Source organism: Haemaphysalis longicornis, unplaced genomic scaffold (assembly GCF_048455015.1).
Source record: "Haemaphysalis longicornis isolate Haplotype H1 unplaced genomic scaffold, Haemaphysalis longicornis Haplotype H1 scaffold_9, whole genome shotgun sequence".
Classification (NCBI taxonomy): domain Eukaryota; kingdom Metazoa; phylum Arthropoda; class Arachnida; order Ixodida; family Ixodidae; genus Haemaphysalis; species Haemaphysalis longicornis.
This window is the reverse complement of record NW_027526460.1, coordinates 110550218-110576852: the sequence shown is the minus strand read 5'-3', so window position 1 is coordinate 110576852 and position 26635 is coordinate 110550218. Positions and strand designations below refer to the sequence as shown.

General features: G+C 48.8%; 1 protein-coding gene across 3 annotated transcripts in view; it reads right to left on the bottom strand.

Moving 5' to 3' along the window:
• Positions 1–26635, bottom strand: part of LOC144152971 (protein Wnt-5b-like) — a 571698-nt gene that overhangs the window by 57342 nt on the left and 487721 nt on the right. For all 3 annotated transcript variants that reach the window (XM_077684575.1, XM_077684576.1, XM_077684574.1), the window contains one exon: positions 22605–22800. In XM_077684575.1, the coding sequence (XP_077540701.1) occupies positions 22605–22681 (77 nt within the window). In that variant the 5' untranslated portion in view covers positions 22682–22800. The remainder of the gene's footprint in view (positions 1–22604; positions 22801–26635) is intronic.

Sequence of the window (26635 nt, the reverse complement as noted above, 5' to 3'; positions counted from 1 at the left end):
GAGTGAGTGAGTGAGTGAGTGAGTGAGTGAGTGAGTGAGTGAGTGAGTGAGTGAGTGAGTGCGAGCGAAATTGCTAGCTTGCTAAGCTAGCTTGATCAGTTAGCTTGCTAAGCCAGCATTCTTACAGTAAACAAGTATTGCGAATCATCCATTATTGCTGACAGTTTAGAGTTGAGCTTTGAAACCCAACTATAAACTGCAACCGTAAAGCGCTGAGCACAGCGATAAAACACTTTTGATTTATCCCTTCAATCTTTCCTCACCACACAATTGTCCCCAACGCCCTGCAGCACTTACTGTAAGGCTGTACCACAAAAACTTATAATATACCTGTGATCATGAGCTTGCGCAGTGGTGTGAGGAAAAATTAGAGCTACCGCTTTGCCTCACTAATGTAGAACTAGCGAAAGAGTGAGGGAGAGGGACAGGGAGGGACAGACAGACAGACAGACAGACAGACAGAGAGACAGATGGGTAGATGGGTAGATGGGCAGACAAATGGGTAGACGCATGGACTGAGAGACACATGAACTCAACATGTGGCAGACAGATGGGCGGACGCGTTGACCCGAGGAGGTTCATATGTAGCATCCAGCATCCCGCCTTATAACAGCGTGATCGTCAAAAAATCCAAGTCGTTCGGTGTTTAAAATTATTGGCATCCATCTTGGCCGACCGTCTGATGTGTCAATCGACAATTCTAGCAGAACTAGGCCAACAGTAGCAAGGCAGGAAACAACAACAACAACAAAAAAAGACGAAGTTGCCCAAACGTCCGTTCGCCTCGCCCACTGCCTGCCAGGGGTGGGCAGGCAGGGACCGCGTCGCGGCCACCGATGATCGGTGCTAGCAGGGGGCACGTTTCCTTCGGGCGCCGGTGAGGGGCCATACAACGGCTGTGATGGAGAATGTCGGTGGCTGAAAGCCGACAGAAGGCCAACAGCGCAGTCTCCGTACAACGCCCGCATGCCAGGAGGCATGCGGGCGCGACTTACTTTTCATGCGAGCAGGCTGGTCATATTTCTTTTATGCGCGTCTGCCGAAAAGCGGCGAGAACCACTCGACAGCGGCTTTTGTACTGCTTGTTCGAGCCGGTGATGCATATGAACAGCACGTAGATTGGCGAAGACGCTTAAGTGGCGCAATTTTGTCGGACGCGCGTGTAATTTCTGTGTTTATCGCGTCACGTCCTCTTCACCCCTGTCGGAAACACCTGACGCAACGGAGCGTTGTCCCGCGTTTATGCTTGTTCGCCTTTTCAGCTGCTTTAGCTCTGAGTGAGCGGCGCCTCTTGCCGGCCTTCGCGTTCTTCTCCAGTCACACAACTGCGCCGTCTTGTAAGATGAGGGGGCTTTGAATTATCGCGTCCTAGTTTGTCGTCTTGTTCCCGAAGCTGACCTAAATGACTACGAAGCTATGGGCGCCTCGCGCCGATGCTTGCAGCTTGAGAAGCAAGCTCTAATTTACACATCATTGTTGTTAGAGGGATCACAATTTTTGTGAAAGATCACGTGCCTGTCACAGGCTCTGCCCATTGCCTCCCCGAAATATCGACAGCTACGGTTACCAACGGCGCGACGCCTCCCGGGTGATGATGACATCTATTATGACATAATGAGGTCAAGAGGAGGACAAAATCATTTTGTTTACTTTTTTGGGGGTAATGAACATCTCAATCCTCAAGCGTCAGATTCTTAAGGTGGCCGGCCACTTCATAAAGAACTGAAATTCGGTAATCAAGCTGGGCCTAAATCGTACCTTACGTCTTCGCTTTGATACTCGGTGAATTGGTCAACGCAACTTTCGACCTAGGCAGCTATGTCATCCCTCTGTTCATGCCGTCAAGTAAGTTCCGAGCTGTCCGTCCCTTAATGTCCACCTGGAAAGCTCTACATTGCGGCTCCATCTCGATGGGGTGACATGCCTCACTGAATAGCTGAATATTGTTAAATCAATCATTACGTGTTTGTCCTCACCTTCCTGACGGACGCTGCAGCCACCGCCCGAGGTCGCAGGGGCCTAGACGGCAGCCTGCATGCCGCAACTGCTATCGGGTTCTCCCTTCTTGCAGTGACGGTCCACAAATGGCCCATACAACGTCCACAAGGGGTGGTTCTTGTAGGCTTCTTCAGCCACAGCGGTACAGAAATGACGGATGCCAGTCAACGGGGTATGATAAGGCGGTCGCCAAGCCTCGGGTCATAGTATAGGAGAGGCCCGATCCCGCATAAGTATGCGCAGCAAGTGCTCTTACCAGCCAGGAATCTTCTAGCGAGGTGTGTTCCGCGCTGTGTCATAAGAGCACATGTGGCGCGACCAAGGTCCTCCTTTCGGTGGAGACAATTTGAGTAGCGCAACTCTGAAATGGCAGTGGCCATGAAATATTTGTGAGATGGCAGGTGCTATCCGCTGCAATAGGAGCAGAGACCGTACAAGGACGAAGGCATGTGTTTGAATCGAGAGTAGTATAAATTTCTCTTGAGACAGTTGACAGCGTGGCGACAACCTCGCATTATAAAGTTGGAGGGACCCTTGGGGCGATTGAGGAAAATAACCACTACCGCCTATAGAGAGTCTTCCCTGCCTATAGCTACTTGGAGGCGAAACCATAATAGTGTCGCTAAGTGGCGGGCCTTTAGACAGCCGTGGATACGAGAAGCCATTACTTCCATAAAGGCGCGACTCTTAGCCCTGCTTATGCAACGCACAGCAGGTCGAAGAAGGAACGGCCTCAATTACATTTCTGAGGTTCAACACGCGTGAGTACAGACACCAGCACCAGTCTGGCTTTGAAACGTAACTACGATACCACTTGCAATCCAAAACAGAGCAAGGCTATCATGGTGGGCTTTGGGTCTGCTGCTGAAAACATTGCCTGTCCTTCTTGCCGAGCCGGACAAGGACAATTTACAGCAAGGCTTTTCGCAATGCACCCGACAGCATTGAATGCCTCGAGTACTTGTACGCCGGAAAGCACGCTGCTGTCGACGAATTCAATATGCCGCTTCACAGCGGTGTATGACCACTCCGGGCGTAGCTGGTTGCAACGAAGGCGACGACCAATTCAAGACGAGCAGTAGCTTTAATCGTTGATCAAAGAAGAGAACCGAAGGCTAGTGACGACAGGGGGGAACAACCCCTAACTCTCTAGCGCTCGGCAGGCGTCAGAGTTATGATGACTTCAGCCTCTCCTCAGCTCGACTGGGTCGTTATTGTAGCCCCACTCCAAGGTTGCGACGGTCTCTCCAAAGTACGTCTTGACGGTTTCCCGAAGTTCTACGACAGATGAATCGGTTAAGTGTCGTCATCATACGCACGATCCACTCCTATCGTAAGCAGGAAACGGTATACCTAACGCACTTACTACACACGGGGAACTGAACGCATTCATGCATAGCAAGCGCCAGTAAAAACGGCACTGCGCATGCGCAAACGAAGCGAAGAAAAAAGCGGCCACGCCAAGGCGCTGGCTGCAGGGGCGTTTGTGAAGCAGAACAAGGCGCAAAGGCCAGCCACGTCGGCTTCCAGCCTGCTTTTCGGCGGGAGCCGGACCCGCGCTACATGAACCGTGATCTAAAACTGTCCATTAGCTCGGCAGCGCAAGACAAACACGCGTACTTAAATGTCAACAGTCCCACTGCCACGCCTTCCAGATAACGGGGCTGGCAGGATGTCCGCCGCAACGCCGCGGTGTGTTCTTCAGCAGCGGGCGACAAAGGCGGCAAGCGGAGACGGAACTTGTCCCTCTCTGCAGACGAGAGGTTAAGAGGTCTTCCTGTTGTGACGCGCCGCCGCGGCTACTCCGCTGCCGAGAGCGGCTCGTTTGAGGCATGCGTGAGAAGGGCGCAGATATAGAGGTCACCCACGCGAGTGCTACACACGCGACGAGAGATTGGCTTTCTGCCGCCGCCCCGTTCTTCAAGTGGGCGGATGCCAGCCTTTTGCGCGATGCGCCCGGGCCCAACGCGCTTAACGAGGACCGGCTCGTTTCATCATCTAATGCGGCCAAGAATGCTAACTGCTCTTACCGCCTCCTTCCGCTTCATGTTTCACCTCCTGCTTGTATGACTTGATGAGCTCATCAGTTTAATAATCACTCGCGGGCTATAGCTGCGCCGAATGACACGAGCTGTTTAGACACTCATCCAGGAACGTTGGAAGCATTGGCCAATTACGACCGGAAGGATACACGCGTTTCGGCGACACTGTTAACTCTGGTACACCCTGTCCCTCTCATCGCACGCAACCCGGATTGCGAGTAAAGTGGAGGGGCAAGCGCCGCTTTCAGGCTGCCGTAAATTTTATCAGGGCAGGCAGACACTTGGACTACTTGGCGCGGATTCCCGGCAGGAAAAAGGTTATAGAAGGAAGAAGGCGGAAGCCGATGCAGTGTCCCGTCTTGGCTACATTTACTTATTTACCTTTTTTTATCCCCCCCCCCCCTTCTCTTCTTGTCTTGCTTGCCGCTAATTTTGTGGAGAAGAAATTGCGGCGCTTTGGTATACCCAGCTACAGAATACTGAACATGCTGACATGCCGATGACCATTGATGGTATCGAAAAATATCTAGAAGACAGCCGATTCTTTCATCTCCCACAAATTGACGTTTTACAAATGTGAGTGCCCTCAAAACTCGCTTTATAGTTATTCGTACACCGTATGTAAGCAGTGTTGAAAATGCTGGACGACTGAGCAGAAAACTTGGCATTGGCTGTTCAGTCCCCCTCCGATTTTCCCCTTCGTTATCGAAATATCGATAATCTGCCCCAAAGGTGTCTCCATAAGGGTCCGCAACCTGACGGGCGTTGAGAAGGAATTTCCGCTTTCGTTTTCCGTCCTCAACCCCGGTTCATCCTAGGAGGCTAGCGCGCGGTTCTGCTGTTCATCCCGCTCCTCAATTCAGCGAGGAGCTGTCCCGCCTCCACTCCTAGCGTTATTCAGGAGCTAGATGCGAAAGTATAGTTCTCGGAAGGGATGGGATGGTATTCAAGCTCCTCATGCTACCCCTCATGCCTCACGCCAAGAGACGTCATTCTTCCCGTACCAAAGCCACGTGTCAAGCTTCCATTAAGCAGTGTCAAATATATACGGGGCCCGAAGCCCACGTCCGTTCACGAGAGACCCTTTCCTGCACCCCAGGTCATACTGCGCAGGGCCGCTTCCGCGACCACGCGACAGCAGCGGTTGGAGATCGGCTGCGAGGCGCATCTGAGAGCCCGAATACGCCTGCTTCAGCTTTACCAGAGCTGATGGGTTAAACCGAAGGCCATGACACCTCATAGTAAAATCACTTAAGCCATTTCTTAAGACAAAAATGGTCGGAATGCGAAGCCTTCTCTCATGCAACATGAGCCAACTCCAAAGTCCGAAATCCATTTTCCCGAAGTCCACAATGCGAACTGGCAATGTCCACAGCCAAAGTCCACTTCAAATGAGCCAAAAAGCCAACGTCCAACCTGAAACCACCAAAGTCAAACCCTGCCTAGAGAATGTACTTCATCATCATCATCACTAACCACGTTTAGTGTGAAACTATATTTCGGGTATTACGAGAGGTCCGTTAGGTGGGCAAAGACATCCCATTGTTATGGTATGTGGTGTACGATTGATGCACCCTTTGCAAAACCCATTGTGTAAAGTGGCCTTTTCTGTAGTGTGATAAAGCTGGCTTTCCTGCAGTGTGTTTTACTCGGACTTCAACGCCATCAGTAAGGCACAGAAATCTTCGCTTTAAAACGGACTTCCATTCATGCATTGTCAATTCCTCCCTGTTAAGGACGCAGCGGACGCCGGAATCCACCCGGGAAGTGCCAAGGTTTCGTGTTATAAATTTAAGACATTTAAAAGGGCGTGCCCGGCTATTTAAGTTAAGCGGAAATGGTAATAGTATCACGACAGGTTTTACCGAATTCAGTGTTGCGCTGTTGGTACGCAATGTCTGGAAATTGCAACTCTGAGGCTACTTCTGTCCGACTCACGGGATATTAAGATTCCTTCCTTTGAGCAGCCGAATGCCGACGAGCGTGTGACTACAATGAAATAACCTGAAGCCCCGTCTCCCTCTCCCCTCCGTCGTATTTCTAAATTAAGGGACGGAGAACGACATACCATAACTAATGTACCGGCGCGCGGTCGTGTATAAACTCGCGTCGTTGCATAAACTTTCCCGTCATAGCCGAGCGCAGTGCGGAGAAACAAACGATCTCGGGAGCACAGTTTACGCCACCGCAGCAACTGGTGAATCCGCAGCGGACGTTGGGACCAGCAACGTGTGCGGCGCGCTCATACAGCGCCGTACAAACACCGACGGCTGCCTCGCTTCCGCCGCGACGCATGGAAGAGAAATTGCGCGCGATGTCGTCGACCCCTGCATGCAAGCCGCGTCGGAGTGGCCGTCGTCGTACACTCGTCGCGTACCAGTGCACGCGGCAGTGCTACAGCAGCGCCGTTATGGCCCCGTGAATTAATCCCTCGACTCCGTTCATCACGGCCGCTTTGAGGCGCAGTGCAAGGAGACGTCCTCTTCATCGTCGCCTTCGTTCGCGAGCTCCCTCTGCCTTTGTTCGGTCCTTCTGCCCCGCCGGCGTGACTCTTCCGCTACGTGGCGAGAGGAGGGTGACAGCAGCGCGCGACATCTGCCCCTGCATACCTCCGGGACGCAGCTCACCGCCACTGCCTTTGCCGACGACTAGCAGCCGGCGTGGTGCCGCGCCGCTCAACACCGTTGTTCCACCTCCACAGGCAGTCGCCACCTTGTAGAGTGATACAAAGCCGAAGAGCTCCTGCATTCCAGGCGTTTTAATGCGTGGCCACCCATGCCGGAGCAGAGAAAACAGATCTGCCTTCCTCGCCCTGCTTCGTCGATTCATGAGTGTCAAGAGGGAAGGATACGCTGACAGGGGTGGAAGAGAAGAACCCCCTCCACTGCCTCCTCCTCCTCTCCATTTGCCAAGCCCCATCCGCCAAGTTGGTATAAAAAATACTGTTGGCCCGAAACCCTTCTCAACAGCATCTAGCCCTCTACTACACTAGTGCTATGGTGCTTTTGTACTTAAAAATGCCACAGCTGTACAGCGGCACTATATACACCATACCTCGGCATCGTCCTGATGACTCAGAGCGCACATATGGTCGCGTCCATACAAAAGGGGGAAACAAAAGTTTGAATGACCTGATGCGGATTACATTGCGAAATTGTCACCTGCAGGGTCCGGTTGAAACGTTAGGTGAGACCATTGGTCTTTGGGTGGTGCGGTGGGCGTTACTGCAAGCTTTGAGGAGGGCCTATAACAGAAAAAACTTTGAATGCTCAGCGCTGAGTTCACGAAGCGCTCCACGAAGCAAAATAAAGTGCTGAAGAAGAAAGGAGGCAACTTCACGCGCGGTAGCAATCGGCAGTGCGACAGTCTCGAGTAGCCGATGGCGACAACGACCAAGAGGGTGCGAGCTGCGGTGCAAGTGTACGGGTAGTTGGTGTTGAGCCGGAGAGGTCAATACCGACAAGGTCGAATGGTCATATTGGCTGGGAATTGTAATGGCTGTAGCCAATCACATGATGGACGAAAATATGCGTCGTGACCGTCAAGCTCAGTAACGAACGCACTGGTAAAGGAAACAGAACATGCCTCGCCAGTAGTTGCTGCAAGCGCAAGCGTTGATAAGCTTTAAGTACACTGGCGTAATCGCAGTGTGGCTCTTCATGAAAATAAGCTCTACATATTCCTGAGTGTAGGTGACGCGCAATTACCAGGAACCATTTGCAACCATCGGCTTGGTAGTTTCGCCGGAACAGCATTTTGTCGCAAAAGTCAAAGTACGACGCTTGCCGGCGTACTGTCCGAAATGCACTGTTTGCCGATAAGCCAGAAAGAAAGTCCACGGTATTATTTTTAAGACGAAATCCACGTGCGTGTATTTTATTTGCTCGGAGTCAGAGGACATCGAGCGTATTTCCAGTGGCAATCTCGCAGCAGAGTCGATACTCAGTCACTGTGATGCGACAGCGGAGAGCGGGAAGGGCATGAGGATCGTTGTGCTTTCGTCCAAAGCGATAGTTAAATTAAAGGCAGTGTTGTACACTGCTGGAGTCGCTAAGCCCTGCGTTCAAGGCGACCAGACGGATCTCTTAGCGAGTACAGGTCGTCCGCAATGACTTGGAGCATTCCCTTGGTTGTTGTCGCCGATTATATTTTTACGCTTCTTCTCCAAAACCAAGTCTATTCATATTCAGAAGTCTATTCAGCCTCAGAACTTCATTGAAGCTTACCCGCATCGTCGCTTCTCCCCTCTATCGTCCACCTCAGTGATCCTACCGAATCCTGTAAAACAAGGTTAACAAACAGGGTCGCTCGACGCGCTCTACATTCAATGCCACATTTCTACCTAAATGCATTAAAAAGAACTGTAAAAAGCTTCGCTTTGCTTTGCTTTGCACACTCGCACAAACGCACTTGGTTGTATGGGGCAATAGACCTTTCGCTCCGTGTTCGACAACTTATCGTATGCATTGAGAGCCTTAGCCTGTCTTGAACTTACTGTATCGCTTGATAAATTTGGCAGTTCAGGCCGGAGCGTACCACTACCTAAATAAACGACGACGTTAGCGTCAATGGGTGTACGTGACTTCTCAACGGCTCGCGCACAATCTGGCCCCGAGCCCTTCGCCGAGCACGCTCGCTGGATTCGTGTCTGCGCTCGACCGGCCCAGCGGGAACCGTTGGCCCCAAAAAGACGCACCTCTTGATCATTCGATGCTTACCCCGCTCGAGAGATCTAGTCCGTGTATTCCGGGGAACGTTGCTGGGGGGAGGGCTGCTCCGTCGCGATACCCCGGGGCGATGCTATCGGTGCGCTAATCGAAATTAGCCATCGTCGTCTCACGATAAAAAAACAAAGACAGCCTCGTGATCGTTCGAATGATTGTGTTGTTGCTGAAAGCGTGGTGGATCTAGGAGAGGAAAGAAGCTTGATCGGGAGCGTGCGCGCGTGAGAATAATTATAAGCTTTCCGACGCGATTCTATTTAGATGTTTTTTGTTTGTTTGTTTGTTTGTTTCTGTGCCTTGTTTCTGTAAGAGGAAATCTCGCGTTTGGATTCGGCGTTTGGCAGGTGCTGAAGGCTATGAGTTCCAGCTTAAAGAATAACGAGCGGGGCCACTTTGAGCGAGCAGAAAGAAAGGAACACGCGCCAATTAGCTTTCAGTTTTGTAATGCCCTTGAGACATTCTGCGTAACAAGCGCTTGAAATTGGTGACCGAGATGCTCCATCTGGATGGGAAAGCGCAGCGCTGGGTATTCGGGCAGCAAACTTTTGTCGAACATTACCGCGGGACTTGGGCTGACCTACAAATTAAGCAGCAAACCATTACTCGAACACACCCAAAACGCCGGTTCGGGAAGAGGACCATGAAATTGTTTTTACGCATGATGCACACTCAACCAGTAATATGCAGTGCACTCTCGACGACCGACTGTGTATGGCGCGGCCATTTGTGTTTAGCGGTGGTTTAGGGTGGACTGGCTGGACCATAATTATCTATAAAAGTGGGGGAAAGGGGGGTGCAGGAGATGGTTATTAGGAAAGGTAAACGGCAAGGGTGGCAGTGCCATTGTAGGCTTCGCGGTGCTATTTAGAGGGCGTTTGGGTGGTGTAGTCATCAGTCTCACCTCGCCCTCGCCCTTCTCTAGCCACCAGTGCCCCCCCCCCTCCCCCCCCCCCCCCCCCCAAAAAAAAACTCCTTACGTAGCCTCAATTTGTATAAAGTTCTTTTTGTCAGCAGTACACGCTATAGGAAGCTGGAACGGAGCAAGAGGTTGCAAATAACAGCGAGTCTATACATAGGCCGGAATATTAAACCATTCAACTAGATGGTCGACGTTCAATACTAGAACTACCGTATTTTCATGCGCATAACCCGCCCCAAACATGCGAAAATGGCAGGGTGAAGTAAAGCTGCTGATTATATGCGAGGCATTTCCTTTGGTTCAGCTTCACCGCAATGTGCGTTGGGCTGTGTTGCCCCCTACAGCAGTAATAGCGACTAAGCCTCTGTTATCCCATTGACAGTGCTTATTTTGCACACTCAGCTTACCAATATACTAACTATACAATATACTAGTCATTCCGTTACGTAGCCAGCTAGGTAAGTTCTTTTGCATAATGAAATGTGTAATGTTGCTTGAGTAGTAGCTTTTGTCCATCCTTTTATGTATAAGATATGCGGGCAATACGGGGGGATATATTTTTTTTTTATTCGTCGACGGAAAGGGGCGGTGCGGGTTATATGCAGGGGCGAGTTAAACGCGCGAAAATATGGTACTCGCCGTCGTGGTGCGTTGGCTAAAGCCTAGTGCTGTTACACAGACGGTTCAGATTTCGCTATGCGGTCTCGAAAGTTTTGAATAGTTATCGGAGTCACCTTACTACTTTTATTTAGGCATTTACTACTTTAATTTAGGCACAAAGTGAACACGGCCGCTCGGTTGTGAAATTCAGCGTACGTTAATCAATCTAAAGCAGTATAAATTAAACTTCCGGTCGGCTATATCCTGTACGGCTTGCCTCACAAACTTGATCGAGAGCTTCCAAACGCAATACTCTAAATTTAAATTCTTGAAAAGTAGAGCAGGTGAAATAAGGCGGCCCATGTGATGGTATGCGCACGAAGTGGACTAGACGACTACATACCGCGAGGAAGACATAAAAAAATAAAATCAGCGTCTATGATTATCTCCTCGGGACTTGTTTCAACTTTAGACTCAGAATTAGTTCAGTGGTTTCCGTAAGAAAAAATTCCGCCCACCTCCCCGCGAGGGGAACCCTGTGTAGATGCGACGCATCGTGGGGTTCACTTGGTGTTTTCGTTGGATTGATCCTGAAATCGCGTGAAACGTGTCGGAACGCGTATGATTATTATGTTTTATGATTATTATTATGTTTTCTTGGCCAATCTTGGTCAATCTCTCTAAGTGGTATGCTTGGGGCTTCGCTGTCGCAACGACCTTTACTCCATCATTGTTGCTGTAAGTGGGAGCTTCTTTTCTTTTATTGCAAGTGTTAATCATTGCCCCATCATGCGTTGTATCAGAAGCTTCTTGACGTAGTTTGAATGAGTCAAGGATATAAGGCACGTTCGTAACATTCGATTCTGTCTCGGCTTTGTGGCGCAGTGGGAAGAGCACCATATACCTCGCGTTCCGCCCACAGGGTCGTGGGGTCGAAAGTGGGCGCCGCTAACTATTGCTTTTTTTTTTTTTGATAGTGTAGGGGAGGGGTGTGGACGGACAACGCCGTATGGAGGGACAAGGCGAGTGAATGAGATGCAGTCGCATCTAAGATTTGGCGAGAACTGTACGGATGAGCGCGATATAAGCTGCCAAAAGCCGTTGGTGAAATAACCGTGTTAACGTGACTTATTAAAATATATTTTTTCCGTGAAACAAACTGGAAATGCTATTTTAAAATAAAATACAAAAAGTGTGCTGTGTTAGCCGGCACGTATACGAACTCTGGACAAGTCATGTCGCTGTTTCCATACAGGCGCTTGCCAAATGCGTTTCGGTATCCATGCGACAAGGCAGGATCATTCAGCTCATATCACAGCTTGCTGGCGCTAAACAATAGAGTATGATAGAGTATACGATGGATATATAAAGTATACGACAGACTATACGATAGAGTATATATAGACAAACGCCGGCTTGCGTGGCGGTACGATTAGGTGGGTGCGATCAGAATTATTTCTATGACTACAGTAGAGTTAATTCCGGTTCGTCCCTGATGAAACGTACGATCACTTCGAAAGGAACTCGTCCATGTCTCAAACAGTATATCCCAACGTATATCCTACCAACTATCACTAGCTTCACGAACTGCGCGAAGCCATCGAGCAGGAATTTTTCACCATTCCAAACAGCGAAGATTGCGTATGTCGACATCCCGTGCGTACGGGTCGTCGACCCCACTCCGATTTATACATCCCCGCTTTCCGTTTCCTCAAACAAACGGAGCACCGTCACGCATTGCGCGGCCCGGAATGAATGCTAGTCGGCCTTCTGCAGAAACACTTAATGTCCGTACAGATATACTGAATTTGCGCCGTGCTTCGCCGGTGATACTATATAATGAGGTAGACAACACTGCCCGACAATGTATGTGCCGTCCACGGGGCGAATGATGTGCAAATAATACCGAAACGCAAGAAAAAGGTACACAGAAATGGAGCTGTACTTTACAGCCTGAAAGCTGAAACCTAGGCGACTGTTATGACCGCCACCTGCCCCTTTCTCGCCTTCTTCAAGTGCAATCTGCTATTTTTTTTCTCGTGTCGTCTGCTGCGACGCAGTGCTACAGGCTGAATGGCGCTGCACTGCGGAATGCCGTCGCCGAAGGTGCAGGAGCCCCGTGGCAGGTCCTTCTAAATGGCCGCTCCTGCCCCTCCGGGAAGAAACAAACACTGCTGCTTCGCGTCGTAAATCAAAAAAGGGCCGTCGGGCAGGGGAGAGCGAGCGCGCGCCCGTTTCGCGAGCGACGAACTTTGCGTGCTCGTGCACCGAGCGGCGAGTCTCGCAAGCCAAAGCAAGCCAGGCCGGGCCGAGCCGCTGCCTCGCTTCGGCAAGGGCTACCAGGACTGCCGGTCGTCTGCTACGGATGCGGTTCCTTTAGGTGCATACGGAGCAAGCTGCCAGCACCGTTGTTGCCTCTGCACCTCGCCTTGGTGTCAGCAAATGCTGCTGCCGTGCTGGGGCTCTAATTGTAATCACCGACGCTGTCGGATGAGAAAGTTATGACTTGAACCCCGGGGGCGACGGTTCCTGAGACGGGAACGTACCGCTCACGACGAGCCTTGCGTAAGGCGGAACGGGGAAAGGCGCGCAAAAACAGATTGCTCGCCCGTTATTTATGGTCGCCGGCGCGCTGCCACTCAGAGTGGTTGCGTGTACCCCGAATGCCTCGTGAGAGCTGGCCTGTTCCTGGTGGCTTTAAGAATCGCACTGTTTGCCATTCGCCAATGATGCTGCAATTCGCTCAACGTTCCTATTTGACGAGTTCTAGGTTCCGATATTGATTTATTGCGCGCTGTCAACATGAAATCGCGCACACTTGAACTTGAACTCCTGCTCTGCCTGCTCGATCCCGCTGAGATCATCAGTGTTTTTTGTCCTTTTCACGCAGCATGCCGAAAGTGCAAATTCAATTCGAACCTCTGCCGGTTTATTCGTTGCGACTGCCTTTAATTTGTTATTGCTGTACCTTCGTTCATGGGGGGTTATACAGCACGGATACCAGTGTGCCCGGACTTCGTTGATGTGTGTCTAACATTAGCACAATTGATATACAGTTAAACCTCGTTATAACGAACACTGTTATATAGAATTATCGGCTATAACGAACTAAACACGAACTTTGGTTGGTCACGCTTCATTTCAGTGACACTTATTCTTTCATAACTAAAGTGAAACCGTGAGAGCCCCGCACTGTCGGATATAACGCAGAAATATTTGACCAGTAGGCTGAGGAGCTACTTGGAAAAACTCCCGGCGTCCGAAACTGCAGATGTATAAAATTCCCCTTTGTTCGTGGACACTGTGGAACCCTTCATCCTGCTCAGTGCTGTGAATAGCCAGATGACAAAGATCACATCCTTTCTCAAAAAAATAGGAACGCAGGCCTTTTTTTTTCAAATGAACTTTGTTCTGTCGTAATTTCCCGTTTCATGTTCTGGTTCATTGAGCGTGAAACGCCACAAGGTGAAAGATATAAGAAAGGTGACCTGAAGGACTTGAAAAATTACAGGTCGATCAGCTTACTGTCAGTCGTCTACAAGGTACTTACCAAGGTAATCGCTAACAGAGTTTCTGCAACCTTAGATTTCAGTCAACCTAAAGAACAAGCAGGGTTCCGTAAAGGTTATTCAACAATGGACCATATTCACACGATCATTCAGGTGATAGAGAAGTGAGCTGAGTATACGGAACACCTATATATAGCCTTCATAGAATATGAGAAAGCATTTGACTCGGTCGAAACCTAAGCAGTCATTCAGGCATTACGGAACCAGGGGGTAGATGAGCATTATGTAAGAATACTAGAGGATATATACAATAGGTTCACAGCTACCATCGCCCTCCATAAGGAGAGCAGTAAAATACCTATAAGGAAGAGCGTCAGACAAGGAGACACAATCACTCCAATGTTATTCACAGCATGTTTACAAGAAGAATTCAGAACGTTGGATTGGGAACAGGTGGGAGTAAGGGTTAATGGAGAATACCTCAGTAACCTCAGATTTGCTGATGACGTTGCCTTGCTAAGTAACTCGGGGGACGAATTGAAAAGCATGCTTTCCGCACTGGTCAAACAGTGTAGAACCGTTGGCCTGAAAATTAATACGCAGAAAACCAAAGTAATGATCAATAACTTCGGGGCAGCACAGCGGTTTGAGATAGGTGGTGAGGCAGAGGAAGCGGTAAGTGAATATGTCTACTTAGGCCAAGTTGGGACCCCGGATCCCAACCATGAGGCAGAGATAGTTCGAAGGATAAGAATGGGGTGGAGTGCATACGGCAGACATTCACAGATAATGAATGGCAGCCTACCATTGTCCCTGAAGAAGAAAGTGCATGACAGCTGCATCTTGCCGGTACTCACCTACGGGGCAGAAACTTGGAGGCTCACTAAGAGAGTTCCACTTAAATTGAGAGCGACTCAGCGGGCAATGGTGCGGAAGATGATAGGTGTAACATTAAGGGACAAGAAGAGAGCGGAGTGGGTCAGGGAACAAACGCGTGTGAAGTACATATTAGTAAAAATTAAGAAGAAGAAATGGACGTCGGCGGTGCATGTAATGCAAAGGCAAGATATCCCTTGGTCACTAAGGGTAACAGAGTGGATCCCTAGAGAAGGCAAGCGTGGCAGAGGGCGGGAGAAAGTTAGATGGGCAGATGAGTCAAGAAGTTTGCAGGGATAAATTGGTCGCAGTTAGCGCAGGACCGGGGTAATTGGAGATTAATGGGAGAGGCCCTTGCTCTGCAGAGGGCGTAGTTAGGCTTGTGATAATGACGATGATAATGATGATGTTTATAGTAGGTTCGAAGATTAAAATAATTCGTTCTTTTATCAAGGATTTTTGCTGGAACCAGATTAGCGATTGGTTTGGAGCGATTTTTAGCTCTACTGTTACAACAAATATCGTATATAACGAACTAAATTACTGTCCCGATACTACTTCGTTGTAACGAGGTTCTACTATTGGATTTACCTCCTACTTCTTCATTGCGACGCATGTCGCACTGTATATATAAACTTATATATATTCTAGTTTATAAATCATCCCCGCAGCTGCCTTGACCGGTGCTGTTATATTTTCTGTAGCCCGGAGCCGCGCAGCTCCACTTATCAATAAATATTAAAGAGGCTGTACTGTGCTGCTGCCTAGCTGGTAATATATGCAGGTCCAATGAAGCTTTCAGGGATACAAGGATGATGTCTAAGATGGTCCTTAAATGAGGCTTTATATCCTTCGGAAACCTATGGCTGAAGTTACAGCTGATCGGCAAGGTATGTCCGTATCGCCTAGTTCCTGGCAGATGTGATAGTGTCTGCAAAACTCCTCCCTTCGTTTCCTATAAGCGCGTTCATTAAGACAACGAACAGTCCCGACCATATGTAATACAGTTGGCTGTCCTCAAACGTCCATTCGCTAACTGACATGGCGCACCTCGCAAGCACTTTATTCCAGTAACGTTGCCTCGCACGTTACTATCTCCGCGGGCATCCACGTTTTTAGGGCGTGAACTGCTTCTCTGCAGACCGCTGGGAAAGAATGATTGTTTCTGCATGCTTCAAACTAAGGCGTAAAAATTTAAGCATAGCCAAACATACTTTGATCGACAGACTTTTGTCCAAAACGGATGGGAGCCTGTGTGCCACAACCGCTATTAGGGGCGCAACCCCTTAGGGGCTGGGGCTGTTGGCGTCTCCTGTCGTCGTCGTAATCATCGTCTCATGTAGTCACGGTACTTAAACATTGGGAAACTCGCTTACGCCTCACGCTAGAACGTAACGCGTACTAAAAAAAACACCGGGAAACTCGTTTACGCCTCGCCCTGGAGCGCTTCGTAACGAGTATTAAAAAAACACCGGGATAGTCGTTTACGCCTTGCGGTAGATGGCTTCGTGCTTCAAAGACAAGAGACTTTTACAGCAAAGCTGTGTACCTCTACCCTCCAGCGGTTTCATTTCCGTTGGCGAAATACGCCAAGGCGCCCAGAATATACTTATACCTTGCATGCTTCGCCCTTCCCCAGGTTTCACGTTACTGGAAATGGCCCGGAATTTTTTGCATGGATTTTACCTCTGGTTTACTTCTTCCCCGTATACACCGTGCCATTTCTTCCGCTGCAAGGTGTACGTATTGCATAAGGCGAGTCACGCAAAGCCTGCGAAGGCTCACGCGAACAACATTTGACGTATGTGACTGAGGCTCTGAAAGGATATTTCAATCTGTGTTCATAACGTAGAAGAGAGAAGAGGTGAAGAAATACAATGTTGAATGAAAGAGAAGCATTGACGTTGATTACAACTATTTTTAAATCTTCCCTCTTTAAATGCCGGGCATGAGTCGTGACAAATCAAGATCATCAATCATCGCCTGACTGAACCTGCGTTGTTGACGCGCCGCTGCCACGAAACGCAAAGTAAGCGTCACAAGTAAATGAGAGAAGGGGTAGTCGCGAGATGCCATATCCCGACATTCAACCCCCATTCGTGCTACGCAGAAGCACGCATAAGTCCAAAATGACTGATCCAATGCTTTACTAGGGCAAACGAGATCGAAGGGCGCCTATAGAAAACAAAAATGCTGGGAAACCGCAAAGATCCTCTAACATCCCACCACCCCCCCTCCTTCGAACTGCACTACTGACCCCGGCAGGGTGAACAGTCGGGGTTTACAGCACAGCCACAAAGGCCGGTTCTTTTTTTAACCTTACACACACGAGTAATGACTAAGTTCTAGGCCGCGGACTGCTCTCTCTACACACGGCGCACACGACGCGTGGGAATAAGGAAGGATTTCAGCAAGGCAGGAAAAAAACAAAGGCGCGGGTATGGAGGGTATCACGGGACGTGGTGCCAAGCGCTCACGCGTAGAGAAGAGGTCGTCTTTCGAGCGAGCCCGTCGTGCATGCATCGCGCGTGATCCTTGACCCCCACCAAATCCTCGCCGGACTGATGACCCCTCCGGAGCAGCGTTGTGGAGGGCCGCCGCGCGGGCCGAGTCGTGGTCCCCCGTCGCCTTTCTTTCACAGGCTCTCGGTATCGCGTGCGTGCGTGCTCGCGCGAGCCGCCTCCCAGGAGAGGCATCGATTGGCGTGCCGCAGGGTGCCCTAATGTTCGTCGCCCTCTTTCTGCACCGGTGGCGTGCAACATGCCACCTGCCCGCACCCGTCGTTTGTCATCACGCCCCGTCCTGCCCGGCCACGTTCTCTCGCATGCCCGGCAACCGTTGCGTGCGTGTGTGTGTGTCTGCGTGCGTGCGACGTGTTTCTTTACCGAGAAAAGAGGCGTTTGTGCCCCCGGCTACATGGGTGCACGTTTACTCGGCTGAGGGGACACGTGTATGCCTATGTTTTTGTGGCAGCCTGCTAAATTTTGCATGAGGCCATGATTCTTCGCCCGTGTGGTCGAGTCTTTAACGGACATGCTTTTGGGGCTGTGCCCGTTTGGTCTCACGCGACGAGAGGGCGAAACACATGCCACGGAAGCGACTTTGGATGAAGGGACTAAAGCGGGCAAAACATCTTGGTTTGATTTAAAAGTAAACACAATGAACCCTGCTATAGCAACAACAGGCGTGGTATTATGAAGGATTTTAAAGACTTCAATAACTCTGGAAGCTGACGTAAGCAAGGGAAACAAATATCGTGCAACGTACTATACGCATATGCTGGAAATAAAGCAAATTCTGAATTCTGATTCTGCCAACAGGAAGTGAATAGGACAGTATAAGGACTGTACACTTTACTCATCTGCTATTTGCAGCGTGGTTGCTTGCCATGCTTTTGTAGCAACTTGGGAAATTTTTTATCTTCGCTAAGCGGAAAATCATGGTGGTAAAACTACTGACACATCAGTCTCTAGATTTGAGGACCTCGTGTCTTGATCGGGTTCGGGATATTTCAGAACAAGACATACGCCTGAGGATTTTGAGACGCTGTTGTTGCCACGCCACCCATGAAACACATTAAGTGTATCCATCAGTTATACTCCTGAATTTCGCACATGAAGGGGTGTCTTCGTTCGGGGCACTGTACAGCCGTTTTATAAAGGGAATAGTTCACATGCAGCAAGCTTTAAATTCGAGTTCTAACGCTTCAATAATGCTTCCTGTAATGCCTAAGGACTTCTTGTGCAAGTCAACGTCGAAGTTGCGCCCCGCGGATTTCGAACTGTTCGCTGCCTTACATCTAGAACCTCCAGAATCATATCAGCATCACATCCCACTGACGCAAAAATCTTAGCTTGATTTATATGTTTCAAGCTAAGAGTTGGCGTCTTGTGGGATATTACGGCGAAAATGTGGTTCTTCCTACAAGCCTGTGCCTGCCACAAAGTGCCCTTCTAGCTGGAGCCATGGGTCACACCCCCTAAGGAGTTTGAAGAGCTCTAGTGGACCACGTTAGTAGATCCCATTAAAAACACGCCAGGACTAGACAAGTCCCTCTAACACCACCAAGAAGCCGAGCAGTCCTTTGGACACGGGCTCCAAAATTAGTCTCTCTCTCTCTCTCTCTCTCTCTCTCTCTCTCTCTCTCTCTCTCTCTCTCTCTCTCTCTCTCTCTCTCTCTCTCTCTCAGCTTGATTTCCACCTAAGCGAAAATGCGTTGCAGGATCTGCATGAATAACTCTCCAGCATAGTTCTGCCATATCCAGAAAGACTGCGCGTACGGCTGACGACTTACAAGAGAGATAACCTTACTAAAGGCCCTGCCTATGCAGTCAACACCAAAGTGCCGGCGCCTCGAGTGATAAAATTACTGCCGGAAGGCCAATCGGAATGATGTTTTACGAGTGCCAGGCATGTGGATTTCGCTGGCGTTTATTTTCGCGGAGCCAAGCGAAGCAGGGAATCCGCGTAGCGCACGAGAAAAGGCTCCCAGAGTGCTAGCGTGCGGGTCTCCTGCCCCCGTATACATTCTGGGCTATATCCGGGGCACGACGGCGTAGACCGCTTTACAGCCTGCCGCCATATGCTACGCTCTGCAAGAATCCTTCTCCGAGAAGCCAGGCCGGAGCCCCCATCGAGCGGCTATACAGATGTGCTAAACTGGACCTTTGTGTACACCGAGGTCGGGCACCCTCTGGTGTGACTGCTCAGGAAGTCATCCGGTTGTAAGTGTGTCGCGCGTAAGGATATTATAGGCGCCCGCCGTTTCTTGCTGTGGCTCGTAAACTGCGCCCAAGGGCTGCAGCCGTCCGAATGGCTACAAGCGGTCCAGTCTCGTCGTCGGCCGAGTTGGCGATCGGCCCCGTTCAGAGGCACGTGGTCTGCAGGCCTCCATGCATGATCTACGGCCTTCTGGCTCCAAAACGATAAGGGAGCAAAAAAGTGGCCCAGGAAAAATGGCCGCGGAAGTCTCTTTCTTCGGCCGGGCGAGTGGAATCCTGTATGCGGCCGCGGGGAACAAGGGGCAGTGTGGAGGTCCTCTCCCTTTCGACCGTTCCGGGCACCTTCGCTTTGTGGCCCTCCCTCCGGTGACCGTCCAGACAACACAGCCCAGGCAACCGAGCGCGAGTACGCGGCGGGAAATTCAAAGTTGTCGTGATCCCCAAAATGTCCGCTTGAACAAGGCGATGCCAAAGAGCAACAAGGTGTGATCAGCTGGAGCTGGATGTCAGCAACAGCTCGACCACCAAGACATGGGTGAGGAAGAAGCCAACCAGGCCTTGCTTGCCAGGTGGCGTGGGTTCAGGTGCCTTCTTCGCACCGGCGGCGACGAAACCTTCTCTTCTCGGCGGCAGCCGCCTCTCTTGTGTCTGCTTTCTGTACTGCCTGCAGTAGTCGGTGCCCGCCGCGTGGCTCGTTCTTCTCCTCGCGCCAGAAGGGCGAGGAGGGTGCAGTAGCCGCGCACATTTTTCGGCTTCTGAAACGGCCCCCGCGGCGGCGACGGCCAGCAGGCCTACCATGGCCCAACGTCTCTCCGCGGCGCGAAGCAGCGCTTACATGCAAGGTCGTGTCGGAATCTCTCCCCTCCTGTTTTCGGGCCGGAGACATCAAACGAACGCTCCCTTTCGACTTCCTTCGAGCGTGTAAAGTAGTGGCCCCGGTGCCGATGCCGCGACCGAGAGGCTCCGTCGATGATGGCTGCCCCGCGCGTATTCTCGTTTTCCGCGCACGTTTTTGGCTGCGGGCAGCCATGCATCATCCGAAGAACGCCGCGGCACTCATGATGACATTGGTGATGACAGCTCCCGGTGGCGTGCCTCCGGTGCCGCGGGAAGGTTCGCGGTCGGCGGCACGCAACTACTGTCGCCACGCAACTACCTGTCCCCGTGGTACGACGGCCGCTTTTGCGTTTCGTATCTGCTCTTACTTGCAACTATACCGGTTCTCCACACAAGATATATGGAAAAGTTTCTGTCCCGAATTTCTTTACGTGCCTCCAGTTGAGATGACATTTTTGAACGTTTATTTGAATTTTTTTACGACGCCTCTTCTTTGACTTTCAGTGAGCAGATTTGTTAAATATGTGCTAATTTTTATTTGGAAGTTGCAAGTACGGGCCTTCACCAAACGGTTAATTTTATGTATTGTTATTGCAATGAAAAACCAAATTCCTCACTTCTGTAGTTTTAGTTAGGATCTCTTGAAATGTAATTGTCTATACCTTGTCTCAACAGTACAGCCCATGGGTACGACCGGATAACTTTTTCTCTCATGAACGTTCTGTGCTAGTGCGCAGTTATAATGTACAGTTCATCCTCGCTCGCGAATTTAAAGTTGCGTGTGGCCAGTAAATTGCGTACCAAAATTGTCAATAACGTTTCCTTTTTCGTGAGGCAAAAGCGGCATACTTGGAACATATCCTAGAAGGGTGGCAGCCAGCTGACCGCATGAACTGTAAGAGAAACCGCACTAAAGCTTCGAGCCGTAATACGTTTCTTACGGCAGGCTACTCCATTTAGTACTCCAACAAGATAACTGGCTGTATCAGCCGTGCATCGGCTGTTCATCGAACGTGCATCGCTCATTCGTCGATAGATACATCGGTTGAAATATCGGTCAGTGCATCGGCTGTACATCGGTCGGTGTATGAGTCGATGCATCAGGTTCGGTCATACGTCGGTCAATGCATCAGTCATGCATCAGTAGTACATTGGTCATGCATCGGTCGATGCATCGGGCTGAATCGGCCCTGCAGTCAGAAAATGAATTTTAAAAGGTCGTGCTGATGAGTTCGAAGACTAGAGTTCGACCCCATCCGCGGTGGTGTTCCGCCGATGGATTCGAATTACGAAGTTTTGTGAGTACGAGATTTGATCACAAGTGCCAAAGATACCCTCGCGGTCTAAATCAATCCGCACTATAGGGAGGGTTCAGTGCATGAAACCAAGATTTTAATTTCACAGTGACCGCAGTATATACCAGGGGTCACTACCTTCTCCCCCCTTATGGGCTTGCAGATGTGCCTGGACAAGCAGGCCAGTTAAACCTTCTTTGCACAGCAGCATAGCATGTCGGTGTGCCAGCGTGCTTGAGGGATTTTAACCCGCCTCTGTTTGCAGGTAATCGGTGAGAGAGTTCTATTTCATCCAAATTTCTGCTACAGAGTGCGAGGACGTGGGTTCGATCCTGGCCGCAGCGGTTGTTTTCTCCTGAAAGCGCCATAGTAAATCACCCGTGCCTACGGGATCTCGGATCCCGTGTTTTATCCCCAGGTGTTTTAAATTAACCTTCTTCCACAGGAGGCCTCATAAACACGGCGTTTTTTTTTTTTTTTGGTACATGAACCGAAATTTAAACTCTTCTTTTATTCCGCTTCCAGAAGAAGCTAGGAAGAGTAGAACGAGAAAGACATTTGTACACCGCCCAGGTGACCTCCATTCATTCCACTCCTGATGGAACTCCGATAGTTTCGAGAGTTGGTGCGAGAAATCGAGCTAGCGTTTGGGAAACGGGGGGCGAGAGAGAGGGAATTCCTTTTAAATTACCTCCGCGTTACATCCACCGATGCTCACGTATCATATCACGGACTATTACGAAGCCGGAGGCATTGGGAACTGGACATCAGGGCATAGTAAAGGTGCCTGCCGACGCCAGGGCCCCTTTTTTTGTGACGTCACTTAGCGAAGGGCAGCTAACACTCGTCATAACGAAATCGCTTTATTTTAAGCCTCGCTTTGTTACCCTGTGTAGCGGGCACCGTGAAACCCTTCGAATAAAGCGATAGCGCTTTATTCGAAGTGTTAAACGAAGTATCGCTTATAACGAAGCCAGTTCCCTGTACCGAGGACGTCGTTATAACGAGGGTGTGCTGTATGTATGTATGAAAGAAAAGCACTGGACGTACGAACGCGGTAAAGACATTCTCGTGTGCACTCACATCCATGTGCCCAGGGCCAGTGCAGGGGGAAGCCCAGCGAGGGCCAGGGCCAGGATCGCGCCCGCGCGAAGAACCATTGCGGCGGCGGGCACGAACGCCTTCGAGGCGGCGCCCGGCACGGAGCTCGGCCTCACATCTTCCTCCCGGCCACGACTCGGCTGCGCTGCTGGTCTGATCTCGGCACCGGACGGGGATCCTGCGGTGGGGTGAAAAGGACCATAAACGAAACGTCAAACACTTCAGGAAACGTTAAACACTTCCATGTGAGGGTTAGTCAAGAGACGCGGCATAATGTAGGGTTGTTCGTTTTCGGGTAAAACCTGATTTTACCCTATTCTTACACTCCGAACATTTTTCAGGAGAATCGGGTTGAACCGGATTTCTCCCCACACTCCCAACATGTTTCAGGAATGTACCTTCCCAAAGCAGCGATTTGCACAATCGTGCGCTGACCGGTCGCCGTTCTCAACCAGTATACTTGCTGGAAGCAAGCCCCCAAAACAGCTTCCGAACTCATTGAGTATTGCATTACTTTACCGCTCGCTTTGCCTCAGCTTGGCAAATTCTGCGCAGACATTTTTGTGTGCAGCTAATGAAAGCTGTGTTGACTAGGGAACTTTTTCCCACTTGAGATACGTTCAGCGGTCAGACAGGCCTCGAACGAAGACCGACATGTTGCGCAAGCAGATGATAATGTTTGTGAACAAGGATGAGTGAAAAATCGTGAGCAGTTTTTTTTTTTTTTTTTTTGTGAACAAAATGATTCATTTCTTCGAAGTTATCAATCTTCTTTATTGTCACCATTACTGATGCATTTCCAAACAAATGCTCAATTTCGGACAGCCTTTTATAAAAAAAAATACTGATGTCCCCCTGATTTACAGCTTGAAATAAACACCAAATTCAACGCGTTAGAGTTAAGGGGAACGTGATACTCTCTAAAGAAACTGTGTATTACTCAGTACATCCGCAGATTTAACCCCGAAAAACCCGCATTTCGGAATGGTTTTGCAAAAAAAGCCCGACTTCTTCCCGATTATCAGTTAGAAAAATAGCACCCGATTTTAACCCCCCGATTTAAAAAAAAATATATAAAACCCGAAAACGAACCACCCTACATATATGTATTGTCACTGTCTTGTGCTGCACAGAAATTTACACTGTCTATAACTAACACCCTAAGACGCTAGCAGAAAAAAACAAAAACACCCTTGAGGGTATTTTGCGTTTTTAACACCCTTACACCCTGGCGAATACACAGGAATACTTCCTTATCAAAAGTGTTTATCGTTAATTACACCTTTGCAAAGGGCGTTTTTTGTTTTATAGTAGGCTGTAAGGGGGGCTAGCTATAGACTACAAGGGTGTAAATAACTTTACACTGAAAGTAACTGCCGTGAGAAATGGTTAAATCAGCCCGTCTCAAGGGAAGTAACCCTTTGTAGTATTACTAACAGTGTACGGTATCATGTTGGGCTAGTGGGTATCGCATTCTTAGGAGAAATCTGCGCGTAAAGGATGACACAGTGAAAAGAGATAGGACGGGAGCAGACTCCATGTAGCGTATTGTATTAGTATGTGTATTCTAGCTGCATAGAATGCCGAAGATTGTTTTCTGTACATGCGACAGCGTACTTTCAATGTAAGGATTCAATGCCATTTCATCAAATTAGAAATCTCTTTCGCACCTTGTTCAAAATAAGGCTATTTTTTCTATATTATTACCGCAAAAAATGGGTCTGCCAGAAATTAAAAAAAAAGGAGTATGAGAACTTGAACTCTTATCTTTAGTATTTTTCACCCGCCAAGCAGGAAGAGCTATTAGATTACTACAAATTCCACGTGCGGCATGCATTCAAAGCAAATGAAGCCTTCTTTGTGTGTGTTTGTGCGATCATTTAACTATGGGGCTCAGGTACGTTTCGCGAAAAATAAAATACACCGTCATTACCTGACCCTCCAGTTTTTGGTCCCTGTATACACAGCCTCTGTAGTGTATACAAGGGGAGTGCAGAATATACCAAAATATATCAGCTTCCATCGTTTAAAACCATTTGAATTGAGTTGAAAAAATATATATATATTTTATTTTTCGTGTGTTCGTGTGAGCGAGAGGAGACTGGGGCACAAAGGCACAAAGACGGACGGAGGTCTTCAAACCCCCTACACACTATGTCAACAGCATTTCAACGTCAGCAAATAATTCACAGACCGTATATAACAGTACACCTGTCTATGTATACAATCGAACAGATGCAATCACTACTTCAAATGCTGGAACAAGAAAATATAATACAGCAACCCGAGTGAGAGTATAAGAAATGAGGTAAGCACAAAAAACAACAAATATGTACAGCACAAAGCTTTACAGCACTTTGAGTCATCAAAAAATAAATAAAAATGAACATTTGTCTAGCTATACGTACGTTACACACACTTATACACAGTTCGACACAGAAAATGAAAACGCGCTCAAATACTAACTGCAAGAAAAAGAACGGAAACATGAAAAAAAGACGGCATCTGGAAAAACACCTTTTTACATACAGAGCCAGGGGCAGCATGTCTTCTACTTATCAATGCGCGGTAATAAAAAGCACAGGAAAAATGTTCTACAGGGAGTTTTAAACAGTAAGAAAACAAACACACCAAAAAGTCTCAGCTATTGAGGAAACCACACATTGTCAGTTAGCAATAGTTATTTAACCTGCTTCTTAAGTGATTTTTCAGAAAGTTGAAACTTTTTCTGTTTATTAAACAATTTTGTTTAATATTTCTGGTGACTGAGATCACAAACTTCGTTTTCCGTAATTTGTCCTTATTTTTGGCCGGTGTCGGGTGTTGCGCCTGAGAGAAAGTGGGAAATAGTGCCCGTTATTGTGTTTTGCATTTTACCTTTATTTATGGTGCACAACAGCTTCAAATAATATATCCTATCAGCTCGAAACATAGCAAATCCCTCAAACAACGGAGCCGTTCAAAGATCCGCGTGGCGACCACGGTAACTGCAGTAAATGCAAACCTGTCGTTTTTGTAGAAGAGTAGCGTAGTTTGTTGTCGTTGTTGTGCCTCACACCACTGCGCCATAGCAGAGTTTTGAGTAGAAAAGTGTATTGTATAACTGTTGCTTCTGCCGGAGCGGTATCAAGTGGGCAATTTTAAATATTGCACCGACGCGTTTAGACAGTTCGCTGTATAATTGAGTGATGTGTTTAGTCCACGTGAGATTTTCTGGAAACTTGACGCCCAAGAATTTTTGTTCCTTAACTTGCGCAATTGCGCAACCTTTAAACTCCATCAGGAGATCCTTTTGCATGTTCTTGTTATACGTGGTCAAAATACTACATAGGTTGTCTTTTTTACGTTTAACTCCAGCTTATTTTGCAATAACCACTCAGACAAATGCTTTATGTATTCATTAACCTTCGATTCCAGTTCAGTTATATCCAAGGAAGAAAAGAAAACGCTTGTATCATCTGCAGAAATAACACGTTCGGGTGATTCTTGTATACATATAATATCATTGACGGAAATTTGCAACAAATTTTGAACGAAATTTAAACGAATAAATTTGAAAGAAGCAATTCGTGATTCTGCTTCACTATGTTCAAGCGCCCGAGCAGTGTTTATCCCGTTAGTAAGGTATTTCATTTTTTTTTGTTTATAAACTGAGACGCGAGCTAGATGTTGCCGTCTGACTACTTAAAAGGCTTTGACTTCTCGTTTTAAATAAAAAAAAGTCCGATAGGTGTCGGCACACTCTCGTCGAGCAACAACTCTTGCTGTTAGTCTGCAAAGCGGTTACTGAGAAGTGGTTCCGGTTGGTTTACAAAGTGGAACGTCGAAGATGGGCCCGAAGTCAGGCTCATTTGAATAAAAAGAACATTCTGCACGCAAGTGTAGCAAAGCGCGTCCGAGATACCCGCAGCCGGAATGTTGTCGGAAGGGAGCCCCAGCGTGTCGTCATTCGCAGTAACAAATACCATAGGAATACATTACATTTAAAACATGCCTGTTAAAAGCAGCCTAAC